The 14,552-nt window shown below is 46.5% G+C and overlaps 1 protein-coding gene across 6 annotated transcripts in view; it reads right to left on the reverse strand.

The window, feature by feature from the left end:
• The window catches only part of CACNB1 (calcium voltage-gated channel auxiliary subunit beta 1), a 51,109-nt gene that overhangs the window by 25,036 nt on the left and 11,521 nt on the right, over positions 1-14,552 (reverse strand). The window contains exon 1 of one of the 6 annotated variants that reach the window (XM_077917272.1): positions 9,136-9,256. The exons of 3 other annotated variants lie outside the window; for them this stretch is intronic. In XM_077917272.1, coding sequence (XP_077773398.1) covers positions 9,136-9,255 — 120 coding nt within the window. In that variant the 5' untranslated portion in view covers position 9,256. Of the gene's footprint in view, positions 1-5,272; positions 5,455-9,135; positions 9,257-14,552 lie in introns of those variants that run through there. 2 more of the 6 variants (XM_028704010.2, XM_077917273.1) reach the window with 2 other exon arrangements.

The following is a 14,552-nucleotide window of genomic DNA, read 5'->3' on the forward strand; positions in this document are numbered from 1 at the left end:
TAAATATCTTAAAAAAACAAAACAAAAGCAGGTGTCCGTCCTAGTCCTACCCGAAGGTGCTGTGGGTTGAACCTTCTACATGCAAAGCAGATGCTCCACCGCTGAAAATCAGCAAGGACTCTGCCTCCCGGGTCCTCATGTGACCTTAAGGCAAGGCCTTTGTTAACCAAGCAGGTGTAAGCAGATGCTGGCAGCCTGCGCTTCCTCCCCATCTCTTGTCTCACACCTGAGCCAGCAACCTCATCTGCCTGCTGGTTAGGCCTCTGGAAAGCATTTCGCTCCATCCTGGCATTGTATCCTGTCATTCCTGGGCAGCATAAGCAGCTCAGCCAGAGACACCGTTCGTAGGGGAATGAATCCCATCTGCTGCCTTCAAACTAGAGAGTACCTACTGCTGTCGAGCCATAAGGCTGGCAAGATTGTTTGCCTTTGGAATCTGAGCTTAGTCTACACCCAGAACATTGGACAGCATTCGTGATTTTAGTCATGTTGACTACAGTGTTTCTAACATTTTTCTCCTGCACTGGACAAAGGGCGCAGGAAGTTGCTGACCAGATGTGACATCAACAAGGGATAGCTAGGGATGAAACCTACATCCAGGTGGAAAACAGAAGGATGGGTACCATCACTAACAACACACAGGGTCTATCCTTAGGGCAAGTCCTATACACTGGTCTCACAAAAAGGCAGCAAATTGTTAGTTACCTAACAATTAACTACCGTATTTTTCGCTCTATTGGACGCACCGGACCACAGGACACACCTAGTTTTTAGAGGGGGAAATCAAGGAAAAAAATATTATCCCCCCCCAGCCCCAAAGAGCTTCTCGGGGCTGCGGGGGAAGCCCGGGTTCCCCCCCCCAGCCCCAAAGAGGAAAGAAGCCAAGACAGCGCGCGGGATCCATAGCCGTGCAACCTCTCCAGCCAGAAGCTAAACCTCTCCAGTGCAGCTAAAGAAGAAGACAAGGCAGCAAGCGCAATCCATCCCGCTCGCTGCCTTGGCTTCTTCTTTAGCCTTGCACAGCATCTTTAGTCTTGCGCGATGGGATGGATTGCGCCCGCTGTCCACCGGGGCTGGACTAGATGACTCCTGGGGTTCCCTTCCAACCCTGCAATTCTATGACCTCGGAAGGTGTTTGGGGTCTCCACCACTGGAGGCTTTTAAGCAGCGGTTGGGGGACCATCTGTCTGGCGTTCTTTAGCTGTGATTCCTACATTGTGAGGGGGCTGGGCTAGATGACCCTCGGGTGGCCCTCCCAACTCTATACAGTCCTACAGTTCTGCGGCAGGAGATTCACAGCCACTTCACACAATGCCCACTCCCAATTTTCATCTAAGAGACATGTGGCTTCAGTGTCTAGGTAGGTACCCCCCTACCTGCCACACTTCCCCCACCCCACTTAAGCTGAGGGAATTCCTGCCCAGAGAAGCTCCCAGCAATCACGGAGGAGGAATCCGAGGATCCATGGTCCCCTTCCTTCCCTCCTCCATAGTTGCTTTGAAGGCGGAAAGTGGGAGAGGAGCTACTTACACGAGTGTAAGCTGCCCCCCTCCCACTTTCCTGCTTCAAAGGGAGCCCGGGAGGAGGGAATCTGCTGCAGCTTCCCCCACCTCCCGCAGAAGCCGCACGCTCTTTAAAGGGGCTGTGCGGCTTCTCCTGGCTTTTCTGGGAGGTGGGGGGATTCCCCCACCTCGTAGAAAAGCCTGCAGGAGCCGCACAGCCTTTAAAGAGGGTGCCGCTCTTGGGGGCTTTTCCCCCAGGAGGGAGAAGGGACTGCTGCGGCCAGTCAGTCCCTTCTCCCTCCTGGAGAAAAGCCCGCAAGAGCGCACAAAGCTTGTGTGCGGCTCTTGAGGGCTTTTCCCGCCTGCCTCCCCCCTGCATTCGCTCCATAGGACGCACACACATTTTCCCTTGCTTTTTAGGAGGGAAAAAGTGCGTCCTATGGTGCGAAAAATACGGTAATTGCTCGTGGAGTTTTCTTCCTCAGGTGCCAAAATAACTGGCACAATGAAGCTTGGTTGAAAAGGGGTTGCCAATATTTGTTCCTCCGTTTCAAGCAACACAATAACTTTCTATTCATTTCTTTTAACTTATGGTATAAAACATGGAAAGAGAATACTGTACTGAGTCAGCTCTTCAAGACTAGGAGCGATTCAGAGAGATTTCAGTTATGTTTATTTGTATCTAGTCATCAAGACCATCACAAAATAAAAATTGAACAGTATGGAAATAACTAACACAGGAGATTTTACCTCGCACCCAAATAGAACTACAACACAGACCCGCTTAAAATGATGGGATTTCCTTGGCAGATCACAACAGAACTGGCTGAAAGGAAAAACGGTCCTTCTTTTAACAAATATTAAAACAAAATAAATGTATTTGTGCCAATCGGAATAAAATTATGCGAAACCTAAATTAATAAATTAAAGCATAAAAGCACATAACTGAATAAAAGCAGACTAAGGATAATTCTTGGAGGTTCTTAGGCATTTGCCTATTTTACATGGTCTCTTGCCACAGGAGGTTTCTGTACCATGGAATATATATTTTTCTGTAAGAAGGTAGATTCTTTAATATATATTTTAATAAGCTACACCTTCACCCAAAAATAAATTTCAGGGTGGTATACATGAACATTTAAAATCTATAAACACAAACTAGAATGTTAATGTACTGAAGTTCTCACCCTGGGCCAGCAGGGGGATACTGTAGATAGTTATGCAAATAAGGGATCGAAAGTGACGTTCAGTGATTGGATAGTTTTAGAAAGTTGTTACAATTATGTGTACTGGAGCTCTATATAAGCAGGCTGACTGAACCCTTCAGTTCAGTTCTTTTCTGGCCTCTGAATAAACAAGAGCTGTTTGAAGAATCGCTGTGTCGTCTGATATGCTTACCCACAACTTAACATAGAACATAACCAACACCACAATGTAATTGAGAAGTTAATGTTTCTGAGAGTTCAGTGTGTGTGTGTGTGTTGGTGAATCTGCCTGATTTAAACCAGTCAGCCAGGCTTCTAATAATGCTGGAATGGCAGTATAGGGAACTGCATAGACTCTAAAGTAGTTTTTAAAAGCAATTTAAATCAAACTTGAACAAAATCACAAAAAGCCACAGGTTGGAGGATGACAAATGGTACCACGTTGCCTAAGAAAGTGTGTGTGTGTGTGTGTGTGTGTGTGTGTGTGCTTACATTGGCAAATAAAATAAAAAATACTATAATGCTATCTTATCATAAAAGTATTTGATAGGATTCTTGCTTCTCTTTCCAGCCTGGTCCTTCACATGCTTACCTAGAGGTTAATCCCACAGGGTTTACTGGGCCTTATATCCAAGTAAGAGCACACAAAACTTAAACTTTATTAATAAACAGGTGATTTTCTTGACAGTTACTGAATCCTGGCATACCCTTTCCCAAGTGAGGACACCACACATAGTCCCCTCATATATAGCTATAACCAAATTTTGGTTGTTTCTTCACAAAGTTATCCTCTGCCTTCTTAACAAACCAATAAAAAAAGTCCTAAACTGAATTGTTGTGGGATTTTTCTGTTCATCTGTGACCTGCCATCGCTCTTGATTATTTTCTTTTGAAAGAGACATTTTCTTCCTGTGAATGGCTCATTAAGGCTCAAAATGAGACGGGCCTTCTTACGCTTTTTCTGAAGAGAGGTAGCTTGACTGGGGTGAGAGTGAGGGGCTGAAATGTCACTGTTAATTAGCAAGCCCCCCTATGAGGCTAGGAGAGGGAAAGTAGGCTCACTGCAAGGACTAAGCTGGACTCTTAAGGGGGCCAGAACTCCACAGGCAGCTGTCAATCAATGTGGAAGGAAAGGATGGAGGGGGCTCACTTCCACCCCATTCTATGCAGACAACTTCTTGAGAACAAAAGCCAAATCTACTGGCGTCTCTCCAATAGAAGTGGATTGCTTTTTTAAATATGTGTTGAACTCCAGGGGGATACAATCTATTTAATTATCTGCAATTGATCTCCTTCCCTGAACCTCCCTGCTGCGAAAGATGCAAACACAAAACAGGTCCTCACCAAATGCAGTCACGACAGAATAAGAGGCACAACCCAAATGCACATCACAGCGCTCCCCCCCCCCCCAAACCAAAAAGAGAAACTATGCTGTCGAGAAGGTGGAGCAGATTTACAAATAAGGGAAGTCTTTCCATGGCACTTTCCCAGAAGGCAAGTGAGACCAGAGAATGGGCATCACTACAAATTGCAAAGTTGCAAGGAGAGGAAGCATAGCAGCCTGCAAAGATGGCACTTGCTAGCGAAGAGCCACAACAGCTTTGGATAGAGATGGCTGAATATCCAAAGAGTACCTCCTAACCAAAACCAGCTAGCCATGGGTGGTCTTGAGCAAAACATAGCTGCAAGCTTCTTACACACTCTCTCCGGTCTCCTAAATGTCCACAACTTAACTTTTTGCCCTTCAGTTCCACTCCAAAATTGGGAAGCCCACGTAGTGGTAGCTTCTCTGAGCTTGACTGGATGAGATTACTTAAAGAGAGAGGGGTAGGGGGAGTCTGCACCCACAGAATGCACAAGATCCCAGACCTCCAAAAGGTGTGCTCGCACCTCAAGTGTAGCAACCTCAGCCTGATGTTCACCAGCATCTGGAATTAAGGAGGAGGTGGGGTTGCAATAGATTTACCCAAACTCCTTCCCCCTGCAATAAAACCCTGACTATTCTTTACATAAATGATAGTGTTTTAGGCATCTACATAATCTTCTGTAGTGATCGTGCCTAGACAGAAACCTGGAAACATTCCTACTAACAAAACACAGACACACACCGCACAAAGATGTGAAGAATGCTACAAAACTTTTCCTGACAAAACCAATATTTGGGAAAAGATGGAGCCAAGAACACCCCCACAGTACAAATGAAGAGACCTGCCAGAGTGGCAGTTAAGGACTGCCACCCCCGCCCCCCGCCCCCCGCCATACGGTTTTGGTCAGGGCTTCCAGTTAATCCCCACAGAAGGGATTTGGGACCAGGATGTCACATTATCCTCTTTTTAGGACCTTTTGATTTATCTAGGGGAGGAGAATGTTCTTTGAAAAGAGAGAAGGGCGGAAAGGAAGAGTTGAGATTCAGAGAGCAAACGGGATTCAGAGTGGAAGGTGAACATAAAAGAATGAGAAAACCATGGTGTTGATGAGAGGAAAGTCTCCCCTGAGATGAGCTAGCAACAGGCAGACATGGATAGTGCGGGGAAGGACCCAAATCAGCCAGGATGCATTACTCACCGCTTCTGAATCATCATCCAGCTCGTACAAGGACATCCTGGCAGGTGGCGGCCCTAATAAGGTGAGGGACACCAGGAGCACCTCCCCAATTGGGCAAAGAGGAGGTCGGAAGATGGGGAAGCTTGACACTTCCAGGAACACAGAGGCTGAAGGTGCCTAAGAGCCAAGGATGTCCACCCCCCACCACCCTGCCTGCCACACTTTTGGAAAGAGAGAGAGAGAAGAAAGGAAAACCTGGTTGAGAGGCTTGCTGGTTTGGTAGCTTAGCCTCCTGTGCTACAGGCAGGAGATGGAAAGAGCCAAGAGCTGGTGACGTGCCTCTGAGATGCAATTGGCTTACTCATTTATGTGTCATTTATTAGCAAAGCTGGTGTGTGGCCAGGGCTCTGTGTGTGTGTGTGCGCGCGAGTGTGTGTGTGCGTGCGCCTGGTCTCACTATTTAAGAACTTAGAAATTTTCAGAGTGGGTCCTGTGGTGGAAATGTTTTAGAGCACATTGGAACTTGGGTTGTTTCAATGAGAAACAGGTCTGTTTACACAAACCATTGTTTCACGTTAATAACTCCAGTCTCTGTCTTTCCAAAGTAAAAAGCAGCCTTGCATACTTGTGGTTTTCTGGATCACACGCACTGGGTCTTTCTAAAAGAACAAGGTTCTACAGCCATGTACACCCCATACCTTTAAAGCACATCAGAAGCACATTTTCCCTCCAAAGAATTCTAGCTTACCCTTCAGGGCGTTACAATTCCCAGCAAACTTTAACCAACTGCAGTGCCAGAATTCTTTGAAGGAAAGAATGTTTTTGCTTTGAATGTGTTTTAAAGGTAACAGTGCGTGCAAGCAACCTTGATCTCAGACTTACGAATAAATAAAAACATGAAGGTAGAGTTCAAAGAAGCCTGAGACCTCAGGGGACCTAAATGGCACTAAATGACCTCTGGGGACTTAACTGGCCAGGAAGCAAGATGTGTCTGATCCAAATGATCTTCACCCATGTTTGCAGGAGCTGAGCACTCTGCATTCAGATATGACACTGCACTCCAACCAAATTGGTTTGTGAACAGTGTACTGGAGTAAGACTGGTACAAGGATTCCGTGGCCAAATATCAAGGAGTTCTTCCTGCGCAGTCTCACAATCCTAGTCCCCCAAACCGTGTACCAATGCATCTCACTTGAAATCTAATGTCAAAATGGAAAAGTTGCTGTGCTGACCCAGAAGAAAATGAAATCTTTATTAGGCCAGCCCATTTTGTGATATTTTGGTTTGCCTAATCAAAGTGTTGCCCTAATGTGGATTTTAGGGTGTTAAAATAGTTACTTTATAACCTAAAGTTACCTTTTCCAAAACATGCATCCCATGCACTTTCACTTAAGTATTTCAGAACTCTTTTCCATTCTATCTCAAGGCAGGTTACATTATACACCCAACCTTATTTTATCCTCAGAACAATCCCTGACAGTGCATGACTTCCCAGAAACCAGCTTGCAAGTCTCAAAGCTGGAACAGGAATTTGAACTTGGACCTTCTGCTTCCGAACACTCTGAACGCTAACTGCCCCGGTGGATTCTCTTGCCCTCCAAAGCCCCATTGCCCAGACCAATCCCCACATCAAATGTTCTAATCAAAAAGCCCATCCTTTCCACATTCACGCTACAACTCCAACTCCTGGCATTTTTTACTTCCAATATTATGCAGTTAAATAAAAGAACACAAACAACTTAAAACCAAACGGAGTTTGCTACATTTGCATAACACATTCCAGGAACAGAGTTTCTGTCTTGGGTTTGGTTTTTAAAAATAATACCATGAACATCTTATATCTATTTCACGCAAGATACTAAACTGGCTTTCAGCTGTCTGTGTCATATGGGCCTGCTGTTAAAACAGGGCAGAACGTAGGGGGGAAAGATTACACATTGTCACCATTTTGTCTGTTACAAATATACTTAATTGGAAACAGATTTAAAGCTGCAATCCCATGCCCCCTTCTATGGGCATAAACCACACCAAACTCAACAAGGCATATTTCTGAGTAGATATGTTCAGGATGGTACCATGAGCCTCACATGCAAAAACTGTCAAAGCGAACATTGACTATTCAGCAGCTCAGAAGAGATGAGGGTGAGTGAGCACTAATATACACAGGGAGGCATTTTATATTAAGTCACACCATGGGCCATTGAGTTCTATATCATCTTGTAATGAATAGCAGTGGCTTTCCGGGGTTTCAGTCTTCCCCAACCCTACCTGGAGATGCTGGGGACTGAACCTGGGACCCTTTGCTTGCAAAGCATTTGCTCTGCCCAATGAGGTCTATGCCCCCCTCTCAGTACAAATTATACATCTTTTCTGCAACACACACCATATTGTTGCACAGCATGCAAGAATTACATCCTGCCTGCCTACACTCACAGCCTTCTCCCCCTCCATTTCACATGCCAATTGAAACACGTTGATCCTAAATCTTCTTGGAATAGGAGAAAGGATAAGCCCCCATCACTTAAGCCAGACCCTCCAAGTGTCTCTATTTCTGATTTGATCCCTGAATCTCCCGCTTTTCCTTAGGATGTCCCTATTTTCATTGGATAAATGTTGGAGGGTATGGAGTTATCCGACCCCTGAGCCATCTGAAGGCAATCCTGTATAGGGATTTTTTTTTAATGTTTAATGTTTTATTATGTTTTATATATGTTGGAAGCTGCTCAGAGCGCTGGGGCAGCCCAATAAGATGTGTGGGGTATAAATAGTAAAATTATCATTATGGAATGGGATGTCCCTATTTTCATTGGGGAATTGTTGGAGGGTCTGCTTAAGCACCACCACCTCTGCCTCCCCAAGCACCAGGCATCCTCTTTAGCAAAAAGATGAGCATCTAGGTCTGGATAGGCTTTCCTGTGAATTACAAAGAGCTCTAGCTGTGGGTTGCCAGATATACCGGAGTTTGAGCGTTGGGGACAATACAACCATTCTTACTCTCTTCCAGAGCACATGTCAGAATTAATAAATATTGTCCCTCTGTGTGGTCAAAACCACCAGGTAATGAATAGATTAGGAAAAGGAACAGTGATAGGTATATCACTGGGAAGGGGAAACAAAGAGTCTATAACATTTTGTTCCAGGGATCAATCAATCCAAAATTGCCACAATTCCCTGTTGCTCTACTCACAGCTGCTGACGCTGATTCTTTGTCACCACAACAGATATAATAAAAGTGCATTCAAATAAGAGGGCAGATTTCCTCTCCACCCACCCCATTTTGCCCTGCTAAACTACACATACAAGAAAGGTGATTTCATACACATCTTCCAGCTCTCAAACAGTACCACTTTCAGGGCTGAAACGTTTCAGGAGAGATCCCAAAGTTCTTAAACCTAAGCAGGGGTTGGTAACAGCCTGCCAATCAAATAAGTACAGTTGGAAGAAATACGAACATTAAAAATACATTTGGGACAGACCAGCAGCTAATCCACATCAAAATAAAAAGATCCACTATACCAACAACGGTGATATGTTAGAGCTGTAAGGGGAGATTTGCAGAAGGGCTTTAATATCCTTGCAGGGGACTGGGGCAGGAGGTGGGTTTCCTGGGCAATGGAGTGGGCAGAAGATGGGCTTACTAGGGAATGGAGTATAGAGAATTGGGGGAGGGTGCAATGAGTAGGGGAAGAAGTGCCAGATTAACAGGTTTTCTAGCACAGTGGGATGGAAGACCCCATGAGGGTAGCAGTAAGGTCTATTTTGAGCTCAGAGCCCGGAGGCGGGGTGGGGGCTGTGCTAATGGCAGAGTGGGTGATGGATGGCAAGGCACAGAAAAGGGGTCTCCCTCCCGAGGCCTGTGAGGGTGAGGGGGTGCAAGTGCTCACCAGAACGGGCCTGGGGTCCTTGTCGCCGGGCGTCTCCATGCTGCCTGGGCCTGGTATTATGTGGACAGAGGTGGCTCTGCCTGATGGCTGGGGGCTCGGGTTACAAACATACTGCAACATTTGCAAACTGCTGGGGTATATTTAGCCCAGGGACTGAACATCCCAGCAGTGGGGGTGGGGGCACAAGGCTATGTCAGGAGTCATTCTGGTTGACTCCTGTATTGGAGCCAATTCTCTGAGTTGGCGAGGGGGTGGGGTGGGGGGATGTTAGAAAGTAAGAAAGAGCAACACCTTGAGAAGAGCCAGGCATTTTAAGGGAAGCCTCTGCAGTATGGGATATTAGGGGTTAGAATGGAAAAGACCCTATCATGTGGCTTATTCTGCTTTGTAAACCCAGCTCTCCCAACAGACCTGACTTGACGGCGGGGAAGAGGGGACCCAACTCATTTTAAAAGTATCAGTTTCAGTTTTATCAGGAGGCTCCAGATTCCCCACCACCACAACCTCTGCGGTTAGTAACTCGCTGTGTAGGTGTACATCAAGAGCTTATCTGCTAAGCTCAGGTTCATACGGGGACACTGCTTTCCAAGTAACGCCAAGGATGCTTCAGATTCTGCACAAATCTAATTGTGCAAGTCAATGAAATGCATGCCGATTATTCTTATTTTGAATGAAGCCATTAAGCTTGCATGCTTTCTTCTGAACTCCGTGTTCGGGAGGAGGGGTACAAAGGGGGTGCGTAACAAATGGTGTGCTTAATAGGCTACTGCGTAAATACAAGGCAATTGGTACTTATTGATAAGGCAGTGTGGCCGGGGGTTGGGCAGGACAGAAGTTTAGTTCCAGGACTGGCCCAAAGGTTTTTGATGCCCTAGGACAGAGGTTTTCAACCTTTTTGAGTCCACGGCTCCCTTGACCAACTCCATTCTTTCTGTGGCACCCCGTGGGGCTCAGGAGCCCAGTTATGTCACCCCTTGCCCGCAGAGCTGGCAGCTTCTCACCCCTTTTCGAACACCCTCCCTTGTGGAGTGTTCCCTCAGCCTCCTCTCCTCTCCTCTCCCCTCTCCTTCGGAGTCCTCTGGGCAAATGCAGCTGCTGCCCCTGGTCTGTGAGCTGCCCCCCTGCCTCAAAGAGAGGTGACCCACAGGGGCCTGGGAAGCACCCCCTGGCCAGACCCAGAGGCACCATTTGCCTGGGGAGCTTGTAGCCAGGGCTGCTGCAACAAACAGTCCGTACAAGCCTTTGGGAGGCATAGACATAAGAGGGCATCAGAGGAGGGAGGGAAGGAAAGAGGGACAGAGGCCAGTGTTGGCCACGGCACCCCTGATTGCGTGGCGAGTTCCCGCCCCCCACCAGGATAAATAAAGACACGAGACACCATAATTTAAGGTTAATTGGGCGAATTAGGCCACAACTTTATTGAATTCAGGAATGAGAGGCATTGGCTTAGGCATTGGTCCTAACGACTATCCGGCTCCAGCCCATTTGCTGGAGACACGGGGAAGGGTTAACCTTATATCGGGGGGAGTCTCCTGCCGAGGCACGTCGACTAGGAGCTCCCCCCGGGTCACCGCTCTGGGGCGTGCCTTTGGCCCTCACCTCCATAGGCTTCGGACAGGGCCACGCCCCCCGGAGCCCTTTAACGGACCACCCTTCGGTCACTGGGGGGAGGTGATGGCGTTCCCGAGCCGGCGAAAAGAGGGCGAGCCCCCTCCGTGCCGGCACTAAATAGGGCAGGCCACGACCCCCAGCCAGCCAGCTGATTGGCTGGCTGGGGGGGCAGTCCCAACCGGGATTCCCCTGCTCTCGCGGGGGCTGGGACCAGCCCCCGCTCACGTGGGGTGGGCGTGATGCCCGCAACCCCACCTCCTGGGCAGGCCGGAGGTGGCTCTATCGTTCAAGGCACCCCAGGGTGCCACAGCACATGGGTTGAAAACCACGGCCCTAGGAGAATTCAAGTTTTGCCCTTGACGCTTTAGGATTACATGTATGCTAAGCAGCCACAAATAGCACATTAAATGATAGCACAACATAGCATATAAAAAGAGATGACTGGGATATTATTTTCTCATTTCCATTCATAATGCCTGCCACTCCTTATTTTCTCCCCTTCACAACTGCATTTGTGTCCTGGGTGGCTGACTCAGAGCAGAAAGCTTTTGATTGTGTCACCTGGAATGCATCAAGCTTATGAGCTAAAAAGCTGTGTCTGTGCAGCTCGTACAAATATACAGGCAGAAGACACCTTTTGAAGGCACAGGATGGGTTTGGATTTCACAATAAACCAGGGATGGTGAACCTATGATCCTACAAATGCCGTTGGACTACAGCTGCCAAAATTCCAGACTATTGGCCATGCTTGCTGGGGCTGATAGAAGCTGGAGTCCGACAACATCTTGGAGAGCCACAGATTCCCCATCCTTCTGATAAATCACGATTGTTCCTGATTGGAACAAGCCTAGGTGAGCCTTCAGTTCCTACACAGCAATAAGGAGGAGTTTAGAGGCTTTCATATCTCCATTTTTAAAAATTAACTGCAGCTTGATGTTTTATCTAAACCCAACACATTGGTTTGCTTCAAAGCTTACATGTTGCAACTAACCATAGTTAAGATTAGCTACACTAAAGGGTTTGGATGTAACACTAAACTGTGGTTAGCCAAAAACTGAAGTGAAAGCTCTTGAGTGTTTCCTCTCCTGAGAGGAGAGCAGGAGGCTCAAGCTTGTTCCCAATGTGATAAGCCATAGTTTACTGTGATATCTGAATGCACCCAAGGCAGATGTACCTAGAACTTTGGCAATCAGGCAGTTGCCTAGTTTGTCTCCATAGTTGGGCCATTCCTGAGCAGCTCTATAATGTACAGCAAATCTATCTAAACATTATAGCCATAAACGTTCCATGATCTAACAAATACAGTCTTCATAAACAGTCTGGTCTGTTTTATTGGGGGTCAAACATATCGTGTTGATGGAGGATGCAGGTTGTGTATGTAAGGGGTGGGGAGAGGGGTAGCAGAAATCCTATTTATCATGAATAGCCCAAATGGGGTCCCCATTCGTCAGCCTAACCCCACCTAGGTTTTTCTTCTTGGATGCAAGCTCTCCTGCCGCTTTTGTGGTACTCTTGATGGTGGCCACTACCTGCAGGGTTTCAAGCACACTTCTGCCACCACGAGGGCCAGAAACTTGTTTGAAACCCAAGATCATTGGGCTCCTAGAATTCTGACAGAAATTTGATTTTAAAGAATTCTAAAATCAATTTAGATTGTACAGACACAAAAATAAGCAGTGTATGTAACTGCTTTTATCTGCCATGGAGAAGCACTTGTTTGTTTCTCCCCAATTCAAGGTCAATTCCTTCTCTGGCAGCCTTAATTTTCCACCTTGATTCAATAACCCTGCTGGGGCTTCACTTGAATACTAAAGAATGAGGAAGGCTTTCCTAGCCACATTGTCTGCATCTCTTTCCCCCTGTCATAAAGATTCTTCCAACATCTAGCATACTTAAAAGCTCCAATTCCTTGGCCCTTCCTGGGAAATGGTTGCGTAAGGATTTATTTTATCACTTTCAGATGTATACATAATGCTTGCATTCAGGTCTCAGAGCTCAGAGCAGCATATTAGCCTCACCAGAGCCTTCACTGCATGCCAGTGCACCAAGTGGCCTATATAAATATATTAATAAAAAACATAAAAATTAAAAACTAAGTAAGAACATAAGACTGAGAGATAAGACAATTAATTTGCCCAAAGCCACGTTCATGGAGTGGGGTGGGGTTTTAACTTAGGTTTCCTACAGTCAGTAGTGCATGACACTATTCATCTCAGTGTCCTGGGTTTGAGCCCCATGTTGGGCAAAAGATCCCTGCATTGCAGGGGTTGGACTCACTAGATGATCCTCATGGTCCCTTCCAACTCTATGATTCCATGATTCTATGTAAAACCAACAATCCTTAGTGTTAGGTAATCATATCAACTCTCTTGCTTCAAGATCATAACACTGGCTGTGAACACACTATATATTTAGAGCACATTCTTTCCTTGCAAAGAATTATGGGCACCATAATTTCTTAAGTGTTCCTGGGAATTGTAACTCTGTGAGGGGTAAACTGCAGTGCCCAGAATTCTTGGCAGGGAAAGGCTTTGAATGTGCATCAGAAGTATTTTATAGTGTGTACACAGCCACTGTTTCTACACCTCATTCTCCTAGCCACCTTTTCCTTGGTCTCAGAGTAACAAGATATCAGGAGAAAAAGGAGAAGAGAGAGGGGGGCAGCCCCTCACCTTCATAATTTGGGATGTGGCTTGTCAATTTGCCTTCTTGGCTACGGGCATCAGAAGTCATACACTGCCCTCTTCTGGGCAAAGGTGGGAAACTCATATCCAGAAGGCAGAAGAGGAAGGGCATGAGGAGATAACGGACATTTGGAGTGCTGTTCTTTTTTTGCTGTTGTTTGGAGCCCCGTGTTTATAATTCCCCTCCCAGCCAGCAGGAGCCCCTGCCTTTCCCCTTGTCCCAATTTCCCTCTCAGACGGCGTCCTTGCAGAGTCTCAAAAATAAACCTTTTGCTGTGATTTATTCCTCCTTCCCTCTCCAGACCCTGCAGCAACATTGAGAACCACAAAAGAGCCTCGACTGTGGATGGAGGGAACGCTCAGCATGCAAGCGCTTTTAAAAAAGTGCTCTGGTGCTCTGCCGGAGGCCTGCTCAAGGAATCTCCACCATAGCAACGGCCTCCTACGTCATCACTATGGCAACACAAGTTCAGGTCACAGATTCCCCATCCCTCCCTCCCGGCAGCTCTCCTTCGATTCCCCGATTCTTTCTATTCACACATTAGAAAACGGGTGCGGGTGAGGGAACCACAGGGCCTAGGACAGAGAAGGATGTGTTATAAAGGGGGCAGACTATTAGTCCACGCAAGACACAACTTGGTCATGATGCTGGTGAAGCAACAGGGCCTTCATAGATTGTTCCCCCCCTTTTTTTAGTCTTTAATTTTTCTATTTAAGCAGAACCTCAGTATTACGCAATAGGCAAATTTACCCCGCATCCATATTATCGTATTAACACTCTAATTTCAACAAAAGAACGCTTTTAACTTAGACTCTAGAGATTTTGGTTGCAATCAGAACTTCACTTGCCAAGGCCCAATGAATTCAATAGGATTTACTTCTGAGCTGCAGCATGAGCTTTCATTGGCAGCAACCTACTGTGGAAATCTTTTTAAAGAAGATTTCCAGTCCTTGTAACTGTTGTCAAAATCTGAAAAGGAATAAATAAATAAATGGGAGGGCATGGTGACGTCTGCAAAGCCAGAGGGGAGACTCACTGAGACTCACCAAAACTTGAGCCTGAGTTGTTTCCTGACACAATAGGAATTAGGTCACATTTTGTGGCCAGGACTAGAGCAATGG

The sequence above is a fragment of the Podarcis muralis genome, chromosome 13, assembly GCF_964188315.1.
Source record: "Podarcis muralis chromosome 13, rPodMur119.hap1.1, whole genome shotgun sequence".
In the NCBI taxonomy this organism is placed as follows: domain Eukaryota; kingdom Metazoa; phylum Chordata; class Lepidosauria; order Squamata; family Lacertidae; genus Podarcis; species Podarcis muralis.